Source organism: Anas acuta, chromosome 2, assembly GCF_963932015.1.
Source record: "Anas acuta chromosome 2, bAnaAcu1.1, whole genome shotgun sequence".
NCBI lineage: Eukaryota > Metazoa > Chordata > Aves > Anseriformes > Anatidae > Anas > Anas acuta.
Genome location: NC_088980.1, coordinates 144,843,876 through 144,867,515, shown reverse-complemented (window position 1 = coordinate 144,867,515; position 23,640 = coordinate 144,843,876). Strand labels below are relative to the sequence as shown.

Genomic DNA, 23,640 nt, shown 5'->3' with positions numbered 1-23,640 from the left:
AAGGCTGAAGAACTGCAGCTGCCCAAGGCATCTATTACCAGTCTCATAAAGTACATCTTGAGTATATTGGGTCACTGTTGTTTTATTTTTCTTTCGCTTTAAATCCTGAAGGGAATAAAGTACAATGAATGTTTTTAATACTGTTATGAAACTACTTGTTAGTAAGAGGATGAGAGTGAAGGTGGAGCCAGAATTTTGGCCTGAGCTATTTATAGAGTGGTTAGTAATCTTTAGGCTGCTTAAGTTATTATCAGTTTTCTTCTTTTTTGCTGTTTTTGTGTCCACTGTCAGTTACTACCTCAGTTACTACCTTACAATCTTGCATGAAAATTGTCTTATCAATTGGGGGGGGGGGGGGGGCGGGAAGTATTAGATCAGTTGTCCATGAAGCACCACTGATAACTGTGAACAGTCTGAGTTGGTGTTTTCATTAGTAACTGTAGCTTCAGTAGTGCTAGCTTAGGAATCTTCTCCTTACCTGTTCTGTGCTACTCCTGTTCTACTCACTCAATAGCATTGGTCAAAACTGGAAATTTTGGAGATTGGAAAGCACTACTGGAAAGCAGATCAGTAAGTTGGTCCAGGTGTCAGTGACACATTTTTGTCGTGTTTTCCTTATCTTGGATAAGTTAATCTAGTTATGACACAGCCTTACAAACAGGTGCTCTTTGGAAACTCATGAGCAGCATGTGCAAAACAAATTGAGAATGTGTAGATGGAGTGCCAGAATACATCAGCTTAAGTTCTTACTGCAGCAGAAGCCCCCCTGTTACGAAAATCTGACCTAAATTTTTTGCAGCAGTGGTTCTCTTGCTTTTGGGTACAAATCCTGTTGTGTTTTTTCTTTCCATTCAAAATGAAAACTCTGGATTTAAGATTGAACCAAGTATACAGATAACCCACTTAAATATGAATAACGATCTGGTTTAGGGAGAAGAAGAAAGAAGGAAATGTTTTTTCAAATCAGGAATAGGATGTGTTGGCCAGTTTCCCAGCCAGGTGAATCCTCAACAACCGCTCATGATGGATTTTGATTTAGTTCACTGCCCTATTTCAAAGCAGTGAAGCAGACAAGTACCTAGGTGGTCTTGTTGCATATACCACTGAAAACCAAGTCACAGCTAATGGCATCAGTTTTAGGCATATTGGTCATGATGTCCTTTTTTTCTTTCTTAAGGAAAATGTGGGGTAATGAGTTAGGTCTTGGCAGACTTTTTAATTGGCAGAGTTACAACTTGGCAACATATTCCCTCACAGAGAAACTAAATCTAGACTAATGGGATCAGAATAAACTAGGGAAAAAGGCTACATTAATATAAAAGTACTATAAGAAAAGTTACTTTGTAAGTGTTAATTTTAGTATTTAATTGTATTTAATCTAGAATTGGAACCAAATAATTGACCAATTCCTGTTTTAATCCCCTTAAATTTATGTTTCCTCGGTGTGATGTATCATGGTTAGAAATTGTCTTCCCATGTGTATCTTGCTGTTTCTCTCTATTATGGCTTGATAATTGTAACATCACTTAAATATAAATTACAACTTGCTGTTTCTTATAGATTGCAAAGCCTCTTTGCATGTAAATTAAGTAGGTGTTCCTGCCTCTGGGAAATGATTCGTATTTAGGGAGGAAATTTTCATAATGGTGATGTCTAGAGCATTTTTCTTCAACATATATTTTGCATTTCTTTGTTCTGATTGTTATGATAAGGTTTCCTGCCAAACATATTTACATTATAGCAGTCCCAATTCGTAATTATATAAAGAGAGACTAGATTGGACAATAATCTCATTTTCACCTGAATTAGAATATGGAAAGAAATCATTGGAAAAAACTTTTCAGGTAAATTAATTTTTGTACAAAACAGGTATCACAAATTCTGTTTATATATGTACTGCAATACAAACACTGCTCTCCAGAACTTTGGTGGCTTTTTTTTGTTTGTTTGTTTGTTTTTGAGAAAAAAGTCCCAAAGCCTGGGAAAATGAAGGAACGGAAACTGCAGGTTAACTGCCGTATGGCATTGAAGCTTCAAAGTGAAGTGTTGTGCTTGTTACCTCTTCATTTTGTGTTCTTGCATTTTTGGTTGTCTTCAGTCTTTGACTGTGATGGTACCACCCTGCTGTAAAAAAAAAAAGCCTCAAGAAGTGTATAAAGATGCATTTCAAGTGGAAGAAGCAGATTGACAGGTTTGCACTGAATGACTGGACTGTGCTCAAGAGCACAAGGGTTATAAATTTCCATGGAAGAGCTACTAACTCGCTCTTCACTTTGACAAAGGTCCTAGGCCCATATTGCTAATTTGAATTCTTATTTGTTGCCAATCCAGTAACAGTTTTAAAAGTCTAATGGTTAAAGAAAAATACAAAGGGAAGAAATGTATTTAAACTGAATGAACTACAAAACACAACTCTCAAATGCAATCGAACTGGTCTGTTTTAATCTGCAGTTAAATAATGTGCTGAAATCAATCAACGCTTAGTGAATTTAAGAAGGCCAAGAATGTGGTCCTGGCTTGGTTATAATTTTTAAGAAAAGAATTTTACCAAAGTCAATCAAGTGTATAATTTGAAGCTGGATACATAGTTTTATACTGAGACCAAATTATTATATAATGTCTGAGCCACAACCTCAGTTCCATTCTTGCATTTCAATTTCATGGCTGCTAACCCTTCTTTACCCTAGAATACAGAAGTGTCCAAAATTGCAGGGCAATTTTGATAAGGGAGACTTCAATAATTGCTAATCAAAAAGAAACAGCAAGTAGTTATGTTAACTTTGTTCTTATCCATATAGTGAGTGTACCTGATATTCATACAGATGTTCACTAGTAAAGTTAAGGGAATCTCCAAGTAAATAAAAGGGTTGGGAAAAAAAGGCTAAGGTATTATGGCTGTCTTGGTCCATGCTATCTTCTGAAACCTTAACTGTTGCAGACAAGAAGCCAGGTACTGGTCTTCTCTGTTGTTAGAAAGCTTCCTACTGCCATACGCCTTACAAGTGCATGGAAAGGCTTGTCAAAAATACATTTTTAATAATTCTATGAACTTCCTGGAAGATCTGTCTTTTTCTCAGGTATCTGGTATGAAAGATCAGGATTACACCTCTTGTCTTTGATAGTTAAAATTCACAAATTATTTAATTCTGTCTTGCGATGTCTCCTAAAGTCTTTGGACAAATCTCTTGCCTCGTCCATCTTGAAATGGTTCGTTTAGGTAATCTATAAGTGAGAATCTGTGGAAAATCCCATTTTGAACCCTGGAGTTTTAAGTGGCTGGCATTTGCTACAGCACAATGGCTAATTTGTCATTCACCAACCAGCATAAAATAAGGCTGGATTTCTGTTTCTTAAGAAGTTGGCCCGACATGGTGTGGATCCATTTTTTTTAAGGTATTTGTTATTAGTTCATGAGAAAAAAAAACTCAAGTGTGAAGAAGAAAATAAAAACTACAAGAAAAACAAAAAAACAAAACAAACAAACAAAAAAAAAAAAAAAACAAAGCACAACTCAGTACTGTTTCCATAGCCTTGGTTCATCACTAAAATAAACTCAGAATTATCTTCTCAAATCATTGAAAAGGGGCAAAAAGGTCTTACTTTTCTAGGGAGATGCAATGTTAAAGTTACTTTTCTACTTTGAAACTGAGCTAAAGTTTGGAAAGTTCTTGTTCTGAAGTGTGAAACTTTTACTTTATAGTGCATCAAAATTAGGTCATTTGGTGCTTTACTGCTGTACAGCCACTAAGGGTATCCAGAAATCAGTCCTGCTTTGAAAAGTTTCAGGGTGTCAGTGGCTGTCTTCTGATATGGAATGAAATTAGACTGTTTTAAGTATTTTGCTTATAGACACAAAGGGTATATATGAATGAGCACCACAGGAAGTTATAGAAATAGTGTGGCAGTGGTAGCATGATGCTCTGCATAGTCTGCCTTGGTATGATAGCTAATGTAGAAGGCATCTATTTGCCAAACTATTGAAAGTATAAAGTTGCTATCTAAAATTAAATGTGATGACTCAGAGCAATTGATCATGAAAATCTTTTTTGAATCTTAAAACTTCTACTGTATTTAATTGCAAAAGTCATTTGCTTAAATGTAAAATATTAACTATGTACAAGCACTTGAAAGTGGAAGTGGAACAGGGAGAATGCAATTTGAGTAATTTCCAAACTCAAGTCATAGATTCCCTGCTCTGTTTTTCAGTGCTACCAGTATTTTGAGAAGTTACTGCGTAGCATGTATTACCTGTCATTATTCTCTATACAGTACTTGCTGTATTCCAGCTACATGCACCCCAGTAACCTTTCTTGTGCAGTCATTTCAAGTGTCATAATTTACATCTTTAAAGCAGTAGAAGAGATCTTAACGTTGGTGTGCCTGTAATCTTAGTTGTTAAGTTATATTTTAGTTTTCATTCCATAAAATGCAAAACAAAGTTGTTTTTTATTTTTCAGCCCTGCGTCACATTTACACTTTTCTATCAAGCACCCTCATACACTCTCCTGGGAGTATTACACTATGTTCCAGTGTAAAGCACATCTTGTTATGAGACTGATTGAGAACAGGATCAGCATGGAGTTCATGTTACAGGTAGGTAATTAAATGTTTATGAAGAGTATAGATAACTTGTCTTCATTTGCAATTTCTATTCATAAAATGGAGTTAAGAAAGCAAATCAGCTTTTCATAGGATTCCATTTATATTTTAAGTAGTAATTTAAGCAGCAGGGAACTAACCTAAAATGTTGATCATTGTGTTAGGATAAGGTAAGCTATTATTCTTAATCATAACTAGTAATATTAGGGTATTTCATTGCTTTGGGTAAATGACTGGTTATTAACACTGAGAACCTGTTTAACTAGCAGTTTTGCTACTGTAACCAGTGTCACCATAAGTTAATGTAGTCAGATATTAATGATGAAAGTAAAGAGAATCTTGCTTCTGTTCTTCTGCATAACATTTTCAGTGCTAGAGGGAGCATAGATCTTCGTATTAGAAGAAACAGTTGAATTGAAGATTGTCATTTTATTTTGAAATATTAAACTTCTGCAGAATTGTAGTTTCTTTAAATGTTTTGTGACATGCCTTAAAACGATAGGGTGCTATAAAGAAGCACCAAACTAGATACTAGGTGATACTTCTTCCTTTCAGCATCAGATTCCTGTTTTTTTAAAGATAACAAGTATGTGGATGTGCTAAAACTTCTTATAAGCAGCTGTTATCAGGTTGAAAATACAGCAGATTTAAACCTTTCCTTGGATAAATTTTAATTATTCTTTACTTTTTTTTTGAGATAAGGGATACTAGAAAGTTTAACAGAGAACCTCATGTTTCTAAAAAGCAGATTTATTTAGTGATCTGTTTTGCTATAGATAATTATTTAAAGCTTATGGACTTATAATGGACATTGTGTAAGACTATGGTAAGGATGTGTGTGAAGTGTTGGCTTAAGTTATAAAAGAAAAAAAAGGTATGCTTGTAACTCCTAAAAAGTTGGTTATTTGAGAAAGCTCAGGTAAAAAGAAGTGATTTAAAAGTACCTTGCTAATTTGGTAAATGAAGGTCACATGTGCTTGCAGCATCTAACTTCATAAATTGACTGGTTTTGAAGTGTAGTTCATTAGAGGTGGTTAGAACTAGAAAATGGCTGCCAAAAATTGTTTTGGTACACTTTGTGTTCATTTCTATTTGTGAAAAAGCTGCTTAAGTTGTACTTGCAGCAATTATGAGCAAAGATGACATTTTTAGTTTATTTTTGTTAAAACAGCTTTTATGTTACAAAGCTGGGGGTTCATCTCTTCTCTCAGCATCATGGATAGTTTGCCTCAAGTAAAGATGCGTTCATGTCTGCAAATCACAGTTTCTGATGTGGACGAGCAAATAATTTTCTGAAATATTTTTATTTTGAAAAACTTTTTTTTGAAGTCAGTTACCAAGGAATGAGTTTTATTGGCCTTTAATTACAATTCAATTGCAACTAATCAGGAAAGAAAGGCTTATTTTGTATGTTGAAGAGCTTAATGAAAGTAATAACTTTTTATCATTTTAGGTTTTCAACAAGTTATTGAGTCTGGCCAGCACTGCTTCATCTCAGAAGTTCCAGTCACACATGTGGAGTCAGATGTTGGTTTCCACATCTGGGTTTTTGAAATCTATCTCAAATGTCTCTGGCAAAGACATCCAACCTTTAATAAAGCAGTGGGTGTATCCTTTTTATTCTTGGTTTGGATTGTTAATATGGAGAATGAATTTGTTTTTTAATTGGCACTACAAAAGGAATGTGAAGAAAGATATTTCATGTCTTTGCTTTAAACATTTAAGTACATTATTCTTTGAATTAGAAATAGATCTGAGTCACAGGTTCATAGTCCTTTTATAGTCATTTAGAGTTTGCTAGCTCTTTTGTGTGTTCTTTACCAGAAAGGAATTGCTGCGATTTTAAGTTTTATTTTGAAGGAAGCACAAAAACTCTGGTGGAATTCAAGGCCAAATTACACTAAAGGAATTCCAGAGGACACTGCCCATAGAAATATGCTGAAGTCTGACATGGAAAATGCTATAGTCTGGTGCATTTTTAGATGTGATTTCCAGTAAATCACCATGGAATGCGTAACCTAAAGCACGGATTGATGGTTTAAAATAAACTAGTATTTAACAGCTTGGTAGCTTGTGTTAGTTGTTAGACCTTCAGGTCTAACTCGAATAAAAATTTGAGTGTTGATGCTTCAAATTGCAGTGATGTTAATCAAGAAATAGGGTTTCTTATTTTGGATTGATGTGAAGGTAAACTTAAATTTGCTTCATTTAACAGGTTTAATTGGTAGTTTTAATTAAAGTGACTGCAGGTTAAAACAATACAGGACTGTAGCAAAGCCATACCTGACTTACAACAGAAATCAAAAATAGATATTTATATTTAGAGTGTTTGAATTGACTTTTGCCATGCATCACATTCATGAATATTATATCTAAAAGTGTATATACAGTATGAATATCCATTATGCTAGCTTCCATACTTAACTGTGCAAAGCACTTGCAGAAAATAGGTATTTTATCCGTATACATTCACGCTCTACCAATGTCTAAATTTGACCATTACTATCTGAGTTGTGTGAGTCTTAGATTACCACCTTGTAAGCCCTCAGCTGCTGTTTGCATTGTTTGGGAGGATATCTTACTACTGCTAACTAATCACTGTCTTAGCTCTGCTTACTGCTTGCTGTGTTGTTGCTGAGTTCCAACTTTCTGGCAAGGAAACCACTAAAATGCCTTAAGTTTTACGCAATGGCAATGTCACGGACCTTTATGAAGGCAACCACCATGAACAGAACCAGTCTGTCTGAGCTATCTATTTAGCCAAATGCACGTATTTGGGAAGAAAAGTTAATGTGTGATAGGAAACCTGCTTGAAACAGAACAGGTTTCTTTCCTTGCTTTTGCCATATGTCATCAGGCACTTGTTGGGAGCATGCCCTAGGCAAAAACACTTCCTAGTGTTGTAGTTTTATTATAAACAAACTGTAGTAATGGCTGTCAAAATAATAATGAATGGTGAAGCTATTCAAGGAACAGTTTACCTGAAATTATTGTCTGTAATAAAATTTGGAGTGAGAAACTATTTTTTATTGGTCACATTGTGTAGTTTCATATATATGTGACCTATTCTGTATACATCTGAACAACACGTGCAATGACCCATTTTTGAAAAACTGCAATAAAATAATTAAGTGCAACACAGGTAGAAAACAGAAGATCACTACGTTTTCCTCTTAATTTGGTTTAACTGATTAAAACAAGTCATATTGAAGTTACTAAACATTTACTCAGTAACTTTCTCTGAGAGCACCTCAGGGACATTGGAATGGGGGGAGGTCCAGTGTAGTTTTTCATGATGAATTTTTTCTTCCTGGATAATTTTCACTGTACTTCTTTTTTTTTTTTTTTTTTTTTTTTTTTTTCCCCCTGTGTGTACATGAATGTACATTAAAGAACCATTTAAAGAAAAAGAAATGGAAATGCTTATGAAGGAACATGTTTCCATTTCCTGTTTTCTTGGAATAGGAGATTTTAGAGTTAAAAAAGCATAAAATAAGTGTAAAAAGTAAATGAAAACCTTGGGAGTTATATTTGTTTATAGTTACTGCATTGTGCCGCAGAATTCCTATACTGCTTTTTAGAGATCAGAGTGGAGTGGTCAAATTTTACGGCAGCTTTGCATTTAATAGAAAACGGAATGTTTTGGAATTGGAAATAAAACAAGACTACACATCTCCTGGGACTCAGAAATATGTGGTAAGGTCAATTTTCCATATTTTACCTATACATCTAAGTATGATATGAACATTAATAAACATTATTTTTAACATTAATAACAATCTTTTGAACTTTAAGGGTCCTCTTAAAGTAACAGTGCAAGAACTTGATGGGTCATTTAACCATACATTGCAGATTGAAGAAAATAGTCTTAAGCATGATATACCTTGCCATTCTAAAAGCAGAAGGTAAGAATAAAAATACATAAACTGTAAACATTTTTACTGTGAATACATGAAAATGTGTAGGGCATTGATAATAAATAGTTGCTTTTTAAATTTTATAACTACATTTTGTTGATTTTACTGAATAAGATTTACCTGTGATGTAAGGGGAGAGAATAGAATTTACTGCTTTTTGTGGACAGCAAGAAGCCTTACGTTTTATATGCAGTTCAGAATAAAGGTCTTAAATTCTGTAAAAAGTTTTATAGAGAACTTGTTTGTAAAGGAGAACAAGTTCAATGAAGCCCTTTGCTTCATCAGATTTTTCAAAAAGCTCTCGAATGGGATTTCTCTCCAAGGGGTAGACACATACAGGGAAGAGAAGTATCTCTTCTCTCAAGAGAAGTATCAAGTGAGGATATATGGATAAAGCACGTACATAGTTTTCCTTTTCTGTTAGAGTCCCCAGTGGATTATTTTCTGAACAGAACTAATGTACAGCTTAACTTTTTTTTTTCCTGTTGAGAATTTTTTTTTGGTATGGTAAAATACACAGTACTCTAGCAAACTTAATCTCCATTTTTAAGCATATCTTAGCTAGTATGGTAATTTCTAAATACTAATTTTATTTACTATTTTCTCTTTTCTATATAGAAATAAGAAAAAAAAGATTCCACTGATGAATGGAGAGGAGGTGGACATGGACCTTTCTGCTATGGAGTAAGTTAGATAACTGAAGTTTCTCAGTGTGACACTGAGCCATATCACCCTTATCTGAAGCATGTTGTTTGAAGCATTTGACAGTAAAGTTGGACTTCATTATATGACTGGCAGATTTCGAGACAAAAGTCAGCGTTTTTTGTTGAACCTTGATGAAGACCATTTAACTTATTTCAATAACTTATTTATCTCAGTGCTCTGTGGTTAATTTTAAAAGAATCTTTTTAGATTACAAATGAATGCTGAAATGCTTCATATCAAAAAGAATATATTTGGGGTAGACAGGACATTAATTTCAGAGGAACTCTTTAGCTATATGGACGCAAACTCTTGCACAGAGTAAATATGCATTTTACCCTCCTTGAGCTGGAGCTCGTGTTTCTCTCAGGAAGGTATTTGTAGGTGTTGGTACTTTATTTGCTTGCTGATGAAAGTAAATTATCTTTTCTTGAAAACTAAACGGTGTCTCATTGTAGAAGGATAGTTTGCTCATCTCCTTTAAAGTGTTGGAGATTACTAGTAAATAAAACCTTATCTAAAAATGCCCAGAAATAATTTTATAGAGGGAATATAGTCATTGAGCAAGTCATTGTTTTAATTTCTATATTAACAGACATGAATAAATGATTTTTAGATTGTTTTTAGGAGCATTTAGCATCTAGCTCCTATTTGTGCTCCCTGTTCCCATGAATGACTTGTATTGTAATGGTGCTGTCTGAATACTAAGTATAAAACACTTGTGTAGAATACAACTGAATACAAAGAATACAAGAAAATTCTTCTTTGGGACTAAAACTTTAACCCTGCTTGATGATACTTTTGCTTTTATGATTGTTTGTCCTGACAGTTCTCTGCAATTGCATGGTTACCCTTGTCAGCTTTCAACACAATAGCATGTTTGTGTTTGTAAAGTACTTTCATGTCTGTTGATGAAAGCTTTACGCAAAGCTTTAGGTGGTTACCATGGGATTTTCTTTGATTTTTTTTTTTCTGGGAGTCTTCAAGTGTAGAAGGTGATAAAGTGTGCTGCTCAGCCACGACAGTACCTGAGGAAGAAGATTTAAGTACACTGAGATTATACAATAGTTTACTATGAACTCACACTGTTGTTTAAAAATAGTGAAACTACTGCATTTACTGACATATTTAAGTTTTGGACAGATTGCCCTGGAGGGCTGTAGAGTTGCCATCCTAGGAGTGGGAGACTGGATCAGGTGACTTTCAAAAGTCGCTTCTAACTTTAATTCATGTATGGTTCTTGGACTCTAAATAATTCAAACATAACTCATAACAAGTCAGAACATCTTTTTGATTTCTGGAGTCTTGAAATGCTGTAAACTATTAATGTTTCTCGTGTCTGTCTTAGTGCTGATTCCCCTTTGCTCTGGATAAGAATAGACCCTGATATGTCAGTACTGAGGAAGGTAGAATTTGAACAGTCTGATTTCATGTGGCAGTATCAGCTTCGATATGAGCGAGACGTGGTTGCACAAGAAGAAGCCATTCTGGCATTGGAAAAGTTCCCCACGCCAGCATCACGGCTTGCACTCACTGATATACTAGAACAGGAACAGTGCTTCTACCGAGTGAGAATGCTGGCCTGCTTCTGCCTTGCAAAGGTGAGGTTGTGTGGATGGGAATAAGGAAAGAAATGTGCTAGACATTGTAAACATTTGAAAATGGGTCAAAACTCACCACAGTTCTTAAATTGGCTTGATATTTAGCCTCTTAAAAGGGTTTGCCAAGTATTTTTAACTTGACTGATTTGAAAGGAAAGCTGTATTATTTTAGTCTGTAAATGGAGACTGCAGAAGGCTTTCATAATTGTCAAAATTGAGATGTCAGACATGAAAACCACAAGGGATTTTTCCAGATTTCATTAAGTGGCAGAAATAAAAGACTTTTGTTCATTTTTTTTCTGAGCCAAAATTCACTTTTTTTTTATTTTACTGGGAAGTTCCTTGGCTTCTCTGAGAAATTTGAAGTTTCAAAATTCATCTATCTGTCTAATGCGAATTCAGATTACTGCTGTATATTGTTTCAAGTTGAATAGGGGCACAAAGTAAACAGTGTTGGTCTGCAATTAAATATTCATAAAGCGAGGTCATTGCCATTAAAAAAGGAAGATATTTCTTGTTTAGACACAAAATTAGTATTAAGAATTAAACATAGAAATCCCTCTAAAACACTTGGATGGAAACACAAAAGAGTAAGAAATTTTGAAAAGGCATGTTACTAACATGCTTTGCATAAAGGCATGCTACTGACACTTTGTAGAGGTTGAATTATTGGTATATAGCTTCCTCTCTGCTGGGTACCTGTTAAGAGTAATTCAGTACCTGTACAGAAATAAACCCTTTGGGAATATTTTAAAAATCAAAATCCAAGAAATGCTTGTGATGGTGTATTTTAATATTATGAAACACTGATAAATAGTGCTGTCAGTGTAAGTACTAGGAGCAATACTGCTGCTACCTGACTTAAAATATGTCATAATTAATTTATTTGGAATAATTAAAAGTTTAGGTGCCTTCCACCGGTCAATAATAAAAGAGCAGTTGTTAACAATGCTGAAATGTTTTCTTTCTTTGAATTCACAGGCAGTTGGGCTACAGATAATCATAGCTATTTTTTCAGTTGTATTTTTATGAAATTGTATGCAAAAAATGGAATCTAGAGATAAGATGGTTGACTCAGAAAATAATCCTAAATCTATGTGAAAACTACAGTTGTGTTATTAAATCAATGTGAAGGGGCGTGGAAGGACATGGTTGTAGATATGTTTACCCATGCTACATAGGAGAAAAGTGTAAAATATTCTATTAGTGGTTCCAACGTTAGGCTGTTAGTAAGAATCACTTCCTATTAACTCAGTTGAATTTTCACAGCTTGTAAATATTCAAGATTTGTAGTCTTTATTGGAAAAAGTCAAGTCCTCCATGTTTTGTTAGTGGGAGGGTTATTTTGTGTTAATTTGCAACTTCTGGCTGGATAGTGGTTATTTAGGTGAAACGTTCTTGGTGTACTACCATGGATACAGAAAAAGTGATAGTGTAATAAATTCAGTTTTATGATCTCATTTTCTAATGTACTACTTGTAAAACAGCACTTCTGTCAAGTGTCCATGTAAAATAGTAAATCCACATTGATGTATAGATGCATGTGTGCATGTGCAAATACACGCATAGACCACTGAGAAGTTCATGGCAAATGACCTTGCAGAGAAAGGAGAAAATAATAAAGTTAATATCTTAAGACCTGGGAGCATACAGGCTGATTTTCAGTCTATAGGTTTGGGTCTACTGCAGTGCCAGTGATGTTCTGTAAGATTTAAAAAACAAACGGGAAAAAAAAAACTCAAAACAATGAGGAGTTTTATAGCTGTGCGTTATAGTTATATTTTAGGTCAAATAAGTTGCTAGTTTTTATGATATATTGAATTGATAGATGCAGCAATGGAGTATACCTTTTCAAGCAATATTAATGCAAGACAGGCTTCCTGCTACATAAATTTCACGTTTTCAATTCCAAGTTCTTCTTCATGGTTTCTGAGTAGCCTTTAGAATTAAACTTCCTTTGTAGGAAAATTTGTTATGTATATTACACAAGAAGCTATACCTGCATCTGTAGTTAAAAGACTTCTGTTACTACAAGTCTAGTCTGACTGCACTATTTTTTCCCTTTAACTTTCCTTTGAAGGCTGACTTAAAAGGAAAATGTCTTTCAATAACGAAGCCCACATCTTACATAAAAGAGAAGGTGAAATTAATTGCTGCCCATCTTTAAGTAGCCTCTAGCTTTTCTTTCTCTTACTGCATATGTAATAGTCTTTGGAATAAGGTAAACTAATTTAAAAGGAGATAATCACATTCATTTTCATTCGTGTGAAAATGGTATTTTCCTTAGTTTGTGGAAGGTCTGTAACACTGGAAAATTCTAAATTTTAGTGTGTGTTGGCCCCATTTGTTAAAAAGCACTCAGACTCAGATATTCTTCTCTGCACGCTTGCATTGTTCCATACAACAAATATATAGAATCCCCAGGGTGCTGGAAAGGCAGAAAGACAGTTTTGTCCTTGTAGAACCTTGCTTCCTTACACCAAAACAGATCACAGCAATAGATTTGTCACCCTGCAGTCTTGCCGTGAATTAAGGTTATTTGAAGAATATTCTATTCTTCGTTCTATGAAGATTAAAGCTGAGAGATGGCTGACTTGCCTTTCGCTTTAGGGGTGGTCTTTTAGGCTTAGGGTGGCTGAGACCTAGGTAAAGTCTAGGCTGAGGTTACTGGCAGGGTAAATTTGGGAAGTTGGTATTGTAAAATCTTCTTCCATCACTGGCTTCTGTGGAGTCAGAAAACTTGGCTTAATAAAAACAGAGTATTTGCCTAAAATATAAAAGAGAAAATAATTAAGAACAGAAGCTTATCATGGAAAGGTAATTAGTTGCTGACATCTTCCAAGTGAAACAATTTTACAAAAACTTACCTTTAATGTAGACAAGATGTATTGGGGATGGCAGGGAAAACTTAGATAATGTATTACGTTGTTGAAAATAGGTACACATTTGAAGGGCAGTATATTTTTGGCAATTGTTCTTTTTTATTATGGGAAATTTGCATTTCTTTACAGCCAACCTGAACTTACAGTGGTGATGTTAATGTGACTTGCCTTTTCTCCTAATTATATAGATTGCAAATTCCATGGTAAGTACATGGACAGGACCACCAGCCATGAAGTCACTCTTTACCCGAATGTTTTGCTGTAAGACTTGTCCAAACATTGTGAAGACCAACAACTTCATGAACTTTCAAAGCTACTTCCTGCAGAAGGTAAAATTTATTTTTCCGATGAACTTTTTAAATTAAATGTCAAAATACAGAAATGTTCCTACAGATGACAACTGTAAGAATGTGAATAGCACAGTCCCATTTTACCCAGTCATTACAAACCCCAAATAACTAGTTCTTTCTTATTTGGTATCTGTTCCTTTCATCTTTGTCAAAAAACACTTAACAAAACTTAGCAATTTTTTTCTGAGTAGCTGAAGTTAAATTAGCAATTCCTTCAGGAGAGTGGAGTACATATAATAATTAGTTGTATGTATTTGTGAGCTCGTTCTTGCATACAATTTATTGCACAATAACAAAGCTAATCATTTTTAGGTGAGTTGATCAACTGTGTTCATTGTTGGCATTTATTTCATACTACAGATAAAATCTCACAGAGCTTATCTTAAATTAGTTGGCCTTTTAGCTGAAGGCTCTACATAATCCTTCTTGCCCTCCCCTTTCCATTAGTTGTCAACATCAAGTGTTGCTGCAGTTTGCTTTTTTTTTTTTTTTTTTTTTACTGGGACCTGTAGTTGTTAGCTGTACAGTGAGTAGCAGTTAAAATAAATGACAGTGGTTTTCTCTCAAGGTTTACTTTGTAATTATTGGATGATTGAGTTACAGACCTTATATTTCTGATTATGGAGACAACCTAAATTTTATTTCTCTGTCCAAAACTGTTTCATCTTCCTCCCCACCATGTTTGTGCTTGGACTGCCTTCTGTGTTGTTCTGCTCCTTCTTTCATTCTTCATTCTTTCCCACTAAATCTGAGGCTTTTCTCCCGAAGACATCTAATCCCTTGTCCAAAATTTATAGTTCAAGGGTGCCTAGAGACCTACTTAGATATATATATTTCTTTTAGAATGAGCTAGTGAGACTAATATCTATCTGGCTAATAATTCTTTAGATTCCACTGACTGTTTTGGGTGTACACCTCTTGATGGTAATGGAAGCTTAGACATCAGGTTCACATGTAAACACTCAAATGAGGTGTCAGACTCAGAATGAATTCCACTGTCATTTTCTCTGCTTCACTGTTTTCCAATTCTTACCTTTTAGACAGTGCCGTGAATTGAGTTATTTCTTCCATATACAGCTTTGTCTGTCTGCTATAACTAATTATCAAGCAATAATTGCATTGATTTTGATCTGAAGACTGTGCAGCATGTTATAACTTTTTCAAAACACATTAAAATAAAACTTTTTAGAGATTTGGTATTGCAAAAGTAATTGCTTATTTTAAGGGTGTAGTTCTTTTCAGGGCATGACTGTCATTTCATTAACATAAGAATGATGTTAATTTTATTACACAGACTATGCCTGTTGCCATGGCCCTTCTGAGAGATGTTCACAACCTCTGTCCTAAGGAGGTTTTGATGTTTATTTTGGATTTGATCAAGTATAACGATAACAGAAAGAATAAGGTAAAGAATGTGTTTATTTTAATCTCTTTAATCTCTCTTTTTTTGTTGAAAAAAGTCTTAAAGTTAATATACTATGTGATGTATTATGCCACTAATGTAAATACCTAGCAAGAAGAGTTGATAAAAGCTGATCTGCTAAACTAAACAGTAAATGTTACAGAAGATTCTCTAGCTGACATTTGTAGTGACATTTCTTGGATGTTTTTCTTGGAGGAAGCACTGTGCTTGTTGACTTAACTTAAGGACCTGCCTGTCTTCATTTGCACACACATATCTATTTTTGAGAGAATGTGCATGAAGGTTAACACTTTCTGAATAAATGTAGCATGCAAAGTTAAGCACTTGTTTCCACTTTGAGAAGATTGTCTGAAAGAGCAAGGAAATTATCTTGGTTTTTATGATATATGAGACTCTGGGTTCTGAATAACAGCTCTGGCTTACAGAACTGAATGGTATTCCTGTAGTCAGATTACAGCTGAAACCAAATGTAACGTTTTTCATCAGTTAACTGAAGCACTTGAGTTGGAAATGGCACCTGAAGTTCCTTCCAACACGGAGCACCTCTGAAGGGTGGTTATGGGACCTCTAAGATTCTGAGATGATACAAGATTCCACTTCCCCAGCTTTAGAAGAAGTCCACATCTGCTAGGATCCTAACATAATCCTCCAAATTAAGTACTCAAAGTTCAGTGGAACAAATCTGAGTTCTCCTAAATCTCATTTTCTAGTATGTAGAAACACTAACAAGACACTTGTTGAAAAGTACTAAAATAAGGGGATGATGGAATGTGAAGTGGTAAAGAGATAACGTACACACCAGTTTTCACAGGATGTGCTGAGTTGTACTGACATCTCTCCACCACTGAAGGAGAGATCCCGCTTTGCTTTTGCACATGTTGCTTGCGAACATGTGTTTGATACCTTCTGCAAGGTCTAGCACTCCTTGGGTTTGTTTAGGTTAACTAACATGCCACCCAGTACTTTTTTTCTGCTTTTATAGTTGTATTTCTATACTTTTTGCTATGTAGTAATTTGACATGACCAAAAAGTGCTACAGTTAGCACAAGGGAAAGGGTGAAACTGTGTACCTAGAAAAAAGGAGCAAATAAAGAAGCGAGATTTTCCTTACTAAGTAGCGGAGAGGCATTAGTTTACCTGAGAAGCACTTGAAATGGCTATCTAGATGAAACCTCTGATTTTTCAGAGGAGTAAAGCACCCGTTAACCTTGGTAACCTTGCAACGGAGTATAGAAAGGGACATGTAATTTTAGAGCTCACACTAGGAAATAATGGCTTTTATTTTACAAATCTAGAAAATTTTCAGTACCTGATATTTTATTTTTATTTTATTTTTTAGAAACCAGTGTATTACTATTGATATGCTCTTATTTCAGAGTGAAAATTAATGGCTGATAGAATATCTGCTTGCTCAAGCGCTCTCAAATCTATATTCAAAACACATTTATTCAACTGTTTTGCTTTCTTACAGTTTGTTTTATGGTTTCCATTTTAACATCTTGTTGTACAACAGTGCTTCAACATTACTTGCTATATAACAATATATATTGTTATGTTGCTTGTGTTTAAATGCTGTTCTTATCTAGTTTTCAGACAACTATTACCGTGCTGAACTGATTGATGCCCTGGCCAACTCTGTGACTCCTGCAGTCAGCGTGAACAATGAAGTCCGAACACTGGATAACTTAAATCCCGACGTTCGACTTATTCTTGAGGAAATTACACGTTTCCTAAACATGGAGAAGCTTCTTCCCAGCTACAGGCATACCATTACAGTCAGGTGTGATTTAGTAATTGTTGTATGTACAAAAAGAGAAGACACGTGAATACTATTTTTGTGTTTATAGTTCTGTAGTTACTGAGATTTTAGCTTACCTCCTTTAATCTTACATGGCAAATTCCTTCTAATTTCCAAAAGCTGGTAGTGCGAGTTTGTCTTAATTGTTCAGTTTATGAAAGGTTGACAAAAGGTAGCGTAACAATTTCTGTAGAGTACACAACACTAATCTAAATTGTTTTCTGTGAAAATAAGCGCAGTTCTACTTAAATCAAACTGAGTTTGGCACAGCAGAGAATCGTTTCAGTGTTCTGCCTAATTCAGAATCAATGAGTGCTATGTGTTAATACTATGAAAATAATTGTAACATGGTAATTAGGTTAATTTTATTCTAGAAAAATGACAAGACTACTTGATTCTGAAGGAGATAACTGTGTCCTTTGTGCCTGGCATTTTGGAAGCCTCATATAAATTTCTTTTTACCCCATCTAGCTGCTTAAAAGCTATTCGAGTGCTTCAGAAAAATGGTCACGTCCCAAGCGATCCTGCGCTCTTCAAGTCATATGCAGAGTATGGGCACTTTGTAGATGTCCGAATAGCAGCATTGGAGGCTGTTGTTGACTACACAAAAGGTACTTTTTCATCTATTTTGACCCTTTGTAACACTTGTGATATAGTAGAAAAGTAAAATAATTACCTCGTTAATATTATATTGAAGCATTGTCTACCAGAAGAGCTTGTGTGGTGACAAATGTATTGATAAGAGAAGCTGTGATTGCTATTAATGTTTTGTCCTAGAGAATGCAAGTTTTATGAAGGTGTGGTGAGCGTTGTTTCTTAGTTGTTCTGTAAAACTGAATCAGACATCTGGAGTTTTGAAAGAACGAGTAGACAGCAAGATGAGTAGTGATAAGGGGTGCTGGTGATTTCTTTAAACACCTCATTTTCAGTGATTTCTATTCAGTGAGTTCAGCCGTAATGGCTAGTCAAAGCTCTTGGTTTTGATTTGCCTTCTTACTAATCACTTTTTTTTTTTGCCTTTTTTTCATGCATCTTATAGCTATCAGTTTTGCAGACCTAGTTTATTTTAGCGATTATTGGTTGATTCTGCTTTGCCATTCCTTATACACAGCCTGTGTTTGAGATTTCTGTTTCTTAACATTTTCTTTATCGTAGCTGACTGCCGCAGTTCCTTGAAAAAAAAATACAGGGTGGCTTTCTTAAATGATATTTAAATTTGAAATTCAATCCTGACAGTTTTTCTAGGGAGAATTGGAAATTAATGATTTGCATTTACAAAATTAATATATTCCTAGCTAATCTGTTCCTTTACTTGAATGAGTCTCTGTTCAACAGATTTGTGACACTTCTTGTGTTTGAAGGGTTATTCCTATCAAAGGAGCTGCGTCCTTTAATTGTTTCTCTGTGAGAAGCTTGGTAATTCTAGATTTCTAATTATTCCTTGTCAAATTTCATGTTTTCATTTTCAGGGCAGTAGCTTTTCTCTTGCCTTTCTGCATGAGTTGTTGTTTCCACTTTTTATAAGAAGCTTATTGCTTGTATCTTTCTGCTGTCATTGTGTCCAAAGACATCTCAAACTAGGTGCATAATGGAGGGTTTTAATTCAGTTTCATTGAGTGTATCTGAGAGAATTCAGACCTATCCTTGCACACTGAAACCAAAACAAGTGGTAACTTCAAGGCATCACCCTCGGGCTCAGTCCTCTTTCTTGTAATTCAGCAGGCATTCTGGATCCATAACCCACTGCAAATGTACTGTTTTGTAACCGTGTGAGTGATTACCCAGCTAGAATTCATAACTCTGCTGATACTGGGCATATCTCTTTCTGTTCTGGTGCTTACTTTGTTTTCCTCCCTTCATAGAGTGTTAGTGGAAAGATTTGCTGGAGAATGGAAAGCTTACTCATCAGCCAGCTTCCTTTAGGATAATCTCAATAATTCATCCCACCCTTTGGAAAGACAAACTGATGGAAATAATGTTTTCTCATTAAATTCTTGACCTTTTATGGGTGTTGCTTACATCTAATGATTGACTTGGGTAAGAAAGTGTTAGTATCGCAAAGTAGTATGTTACATCTTTAAAAAAGACCTCCTTGGATGAGTTGCTGTGTAAACAAGGTAGGGTATGTTGCTCAAAATGCTCTATAGATACAGGAGGGGAAAACTTGAGTGGTAAAAAGTAGAAGAAAATTACTTGAAGAAATCAGTGATTGAACTCCATATATATTAATGATTGAGCTTACTGTCAGGGCTGGAAATGATGGGTTAGAGTATTACTGTACCCAGCTGCCTTGCCAACAGCTTTTTCTCTGACAAGGGGGTATCAGACACAAATATGTATCTGCTGTAAAGTCAACACAACTCACAACACAGCCTCCCATGTTATTTAGCCATCCGTGTCACTTCTCAAATACAGCCTTCAAGCACTTAACACACTAGCTCTTGTTCCTGCTGTAAAGCTGGTGGCTTATGGTGTAGGGGTAAATCTGAAAGCTCAGTGTGCTAACTTCAGCTAACCATATAGAAGTCAGAAGTGCTTGTCTTGCAGGGCCCTAAGTCTCTGGCTTTGGAAGAAGAAATGATTGGTCATCTGTTGCCAAGAGGTCTGATTCTCCTTGTTACCTGGTTTCCAGTTCATATTGGATGTAAAACAGCAGCTATCAAATGCCTGTTGCTTGTGCCAATGCTGGCTTTTTAACAGTTCTTGTAAAGGAAGCTTGACTGCTTTTTGTTATTTCCATAAAAAGGAAAGTCTGTGTTTTCTGGGGCAGTGTGGAACTCCCATGTTTTTCTATCAACTCTCAGGGCAGGAATAGTGCTGCCTTTTTTTTAAGTTACTTAAAAAGAAATCATTTCACTGTGGAACAGAATAAGTTGTTTTCTTTGCTGCTAATAGTAGGCTTTTTTTGAGACACTCTAACTCTAAAATGCTTGAGGCAGCATATAAGGACTTGGACAGTTGATCTAAACTGGCTTGAAGTGAACAGGAATTATTAACTTTTTAAAGGTAGCTTTTGGTAGTTATATGTCTGCTAGATGTCGTGTATACAACAAAGCAGTTGCATATTTGAGGAGATAAGAACAAACTTGTAAGTATCCCGAATTACCTAATTGCATGAATTTAGTCTTAGAGATGCTCTGTTGTAACTGAGAGCTGAATACAATCTCTTGTAATTTGAAAAAATGTCAAGAGATTTTTACTTCAAAAAACAATCACTTTTATGGCTAGCAGAAGTATGAAGACCTACACATCATTCTTCAGGCTAATAAGATCTATTCTGCTAAAGGTCAGGGTTAATTTGTCATTGTTCCCCAAAATGTCACGTTGCTATACAAATTTGAAGAGATGATTAAAAGCATTAGTAGCAAAGCTTTGGAAGTCCTGCAGGGCTGCTTTACTCTACCAGGTAAATGGCAGGGAAGAATTACTTTATTTCAAGCACAAATAAGATTAGGAAACAACAAAAAAACTTATTTAACCACAAAAATATGATGTTTCTTGGTTCTGTTATCCAGTACTATCAGCCTAAAGGATTAATCTCCCAATTTGCTCATTCTCTAATCACAAACCATTTTAAAATCCATTTTGTTAGCAGTTAAAATTATTTAATCTTGCTTACTATTATGATTTAATTTATTCACACATGTATAACTATACAGCAAAAACTCAGAACAATGTTATTTTTCTTCCATACAAAACAACTTCCTTATGCGCTGTTCTCTCTGCCTTCTGTCTCAAGCAAGGTAGCTGCCAGGAAAGGCGCTGTGCACAGAGCATAGGCAGTCACTGATACCTTGAAAGCATGTCCTAGGCAGAGCTTTTTAAAGATTTCTCAGATTTTAAAGGCAAATCTGCAATTGTACTGGTCTGTGCACGTACAAATTTGCTCTGGCATCATTCCGTTTTGACCTATGCTGTGTACCTGTGGTCTGAATGGGGCAGAACATGAGCTAGTGAACCCCTTTTAGAGGCAGAGGATGTCAGCCTGGTGCAGTGCCTCACCAGTGTAACCATTTCTGATGTGGCTGGATTGCAGGAAGTGCAGAGCTAATTTTCAATCTGCCTGCAAAAACCTATGTTCAACAAAACAGACTGTTTAAATTTTCAACTAATTAGATGATTTTGTCTTTGCGTCAAGCAGCATTTTCCAGAAGCATGTGCTGATAAGACTCAAAATATATTTTAATTACAAAGTATACTGACTAAAAAAAAAAAAAAAATAAGGAAGACTACTGAGATGAGTACGCTTACAGTTTTGTGCAAGACCACTGGTCTTCCTCTTTCTGTTTTATAGTTAATGGTCTGTCACTCATTCTTGTGTAAAAGAACTGTCTATTCTCAATTCCCTATGAAAAATGTAATATAGATTCTTGAAGGGGGATATTTGGATGTATTGATACTGCGTACTTCCTTAAACAAAGAAGGTAATTTTCTCAGTGACTTTTGTAGTCAGTGCTTATGGGCAAGCTATGTGCTAATAGTCATGTTGGTAGTTACTGAACAGCTCAGGCATGAAGTTCATGTTTCTATTTTGGTGTAAAGTAAAATAATGTGAACTTCCTTATATTTTGAATTTGCACTATAATTAATGAAATTCCTCTTCAGTAGCAGTCATTCAAGCTTTTCATGTGCTAATTGAGGAAGCCGTGTTCATCTTGATCAACCTTTCCAGTTTGTGAATAATTATACCAGTTTTGTTATTTTATTCTTTGCAGTTGATAGGAGCTATGAAGAACTACAGTGGCTGCTCACAATGGTTCAGAATGATCCTGTACCCTACATAAGGTTAGTGAGCAAATAAAGAGCCAGTTAGTTTTTACTAACTACTACGTACATTCTTGGCCTGGGCTTGGTAGAATCGATCAAATGCTTAGCTGATTAATACTTCCACACAACTGTTTTTCTCCTTGTTGCTCCTAAGTTGAAATGTGTTGTGATTTTTCAGCAGTTCACATCTCAAGAGTTAATATACTTGCTTCTTAATCTCCGTTATTTTTATGTTCTGCACCTTTAAATGTCTGAAGTGGGAGATCATTTCTTAATCACAAATGATGTATACAAGTCTCATGTTGAGCATGGCACAAACAGATTGTATGATATTTATTGAAGACAAAGGTTGAGACCTAACACACATGATGCTTTGCCAGCAAAGAATGTAAAGCAATTGTTAGACTGTAGGTGGGGTGAAAGGATAACACATGAAAGTGCAGTGTAATTTCTAGTATTGCCTGCTTCAACTTTGTTTTCACCAGTGAGCGACCGGATAAAAAAGCTCATAGTTGCAAGTTTGTCCTCCTTTTTTTTTTTTTTTCCTGCCATTCTTTCTAATGAAAGTAGGTACAGTTAGAAGTCACCACGGGAGGTGTAGCTTCATACTAGGTAGGAGGTATCATTTCATTTGAGTCTCTAAGGAAGAGTTTGTTTACATTTTGGATAAAGTGTTATATGTAAGCCTCTTCTGAAAAGAAGAAGAAAAAAGGAAAAGGTAATTTTCTTGTCCCAGATGTGTAAAACTACAAGGAGAAAGCTTTCTATACAAAGAAAATACTTATAATAAGCAATGGAACACACAATTATTCTCATTCATAAAATGTTTTCAAGTCCAAGTTTAAATAAAGAAAGTGGAAAAATGCATCTGCTTTCAGCTCAATGCATAAATATTGTAAGTAAACATGGTAAGTGTGGAATTTTTATACACCAGTGTAACTTAAGAGGTGACAGTGTTCCTTTCCAGACGGATGTGCACGTCACTAGTTTCGTTCCTGTCATTTTGTATCAGTCATAAACATCTTAAATTATTTTAAAATTCTTTGATGTCAGTTTGTAAGCTTATTTGCCAGGCTAGCTCTTTCTTTGTAATTAGCAAGTCAGCATGCAAAAAAGATTGCTGTTAAACCAAAGAGCATAATACACCCTACAGTTTTGTATGTAACTGTTCAGAAATAATAAAAATCATTTCTAATGACACTGATTATTTGTAGTGTGTATTGTGCTTTACTTTTTAATCTTTAAATTATATTACTGGTGGTGAATCTGTGTCTGTACATACTGTGTATTTGAAAAGTAGAGTTCTGTAAGAACATTGCAAATTGAGTAGACTTCTTATTCTTAGTCTACTCATTTGGATTTAATAAAAAAAAAAATCATTTATTTTTTAGGCATAAGATTCTGGATATGCTGACTAAGAATCCACCTTTTACCAAGAACATGGAGTCTCCTTTATGTAATGAAGCTTTGGTAGATCAGCTTTGGAAACTGATGAATTCAGGTTGGTTTTTATGTTTTCTATATTGTAGGATTGCTAGGACTTGAAAATTCAGTCTCTGAAGTTCTCTTTCAAATATCTACTGAACTTGCCTAGTGATGTA

General features: G+C 35.1%; 1 protein-coding gene across 1 annotated transcript in view; it reads left to right on the top strand.

Moving 5' to 3' along the window:
- The window catches only part of TAF2 (TATA-box binding protein associated factor 2), a 55,747-nt gene that overhangs the window by 15,569 nt on the left and 16,538 nt on the right, over nucleotides 1-23,640 (top strand). The window contains exons 10-22 of the mRNA XM_068672832.1: nucleotides 515-570; nucleotides 4,458-4,593; nucleotides 6,053-6,207; nucleotides 8,181-8,295; nucleotides 8,395-8,504; nucleotides 9,135-9,200; nucleotides 10,567-10,819; nucleotides 13,890-14,030; nucleotides 15,346-15,456; nucleotides 17,061-17,254; nucleotides 17,744-17,883; nucleotides 21,988-22,057; nucleotides 23,431-23,540. Of these exons, the coding sequence (XP_068528933.1) occupies nucleotides 515-570; nucleotides 4,458-4,593; nucleotides 6,053-6,207; nucleotides 8,181-8,295; nucleotides 8,395-8,504; nucleotides 9,135-9,200; nucleotides 10,567-10,819; nucleotides 13,890-14,030; nucleotides 15,346-15,456; nucleotides 17,061-17,254; nucleotides 17,744-17,883; nucleotides 21,988-22,057; nucleotides 23,431-23,540 (1,657 nt within the window). The remainder of the gene's footprint in view (nucleotides 1-514; nucleotides 571-4,457; nucleotides 4,594-6,052; nucleotides 6,208-8,180; nucleotides 8,296-8,394; nucleotides 8,505-9,134; nucleotides 9,201-10,566; nucleotides 10,820-13,889; nucleotides 14,031-15,345; nucleotides 15,457-17,060; nucleotides 17,255-17,743; nucleotides 17,884-21,987; nucleotides 22,058-23,430; nucleotides 23,541-23,640) is intronic.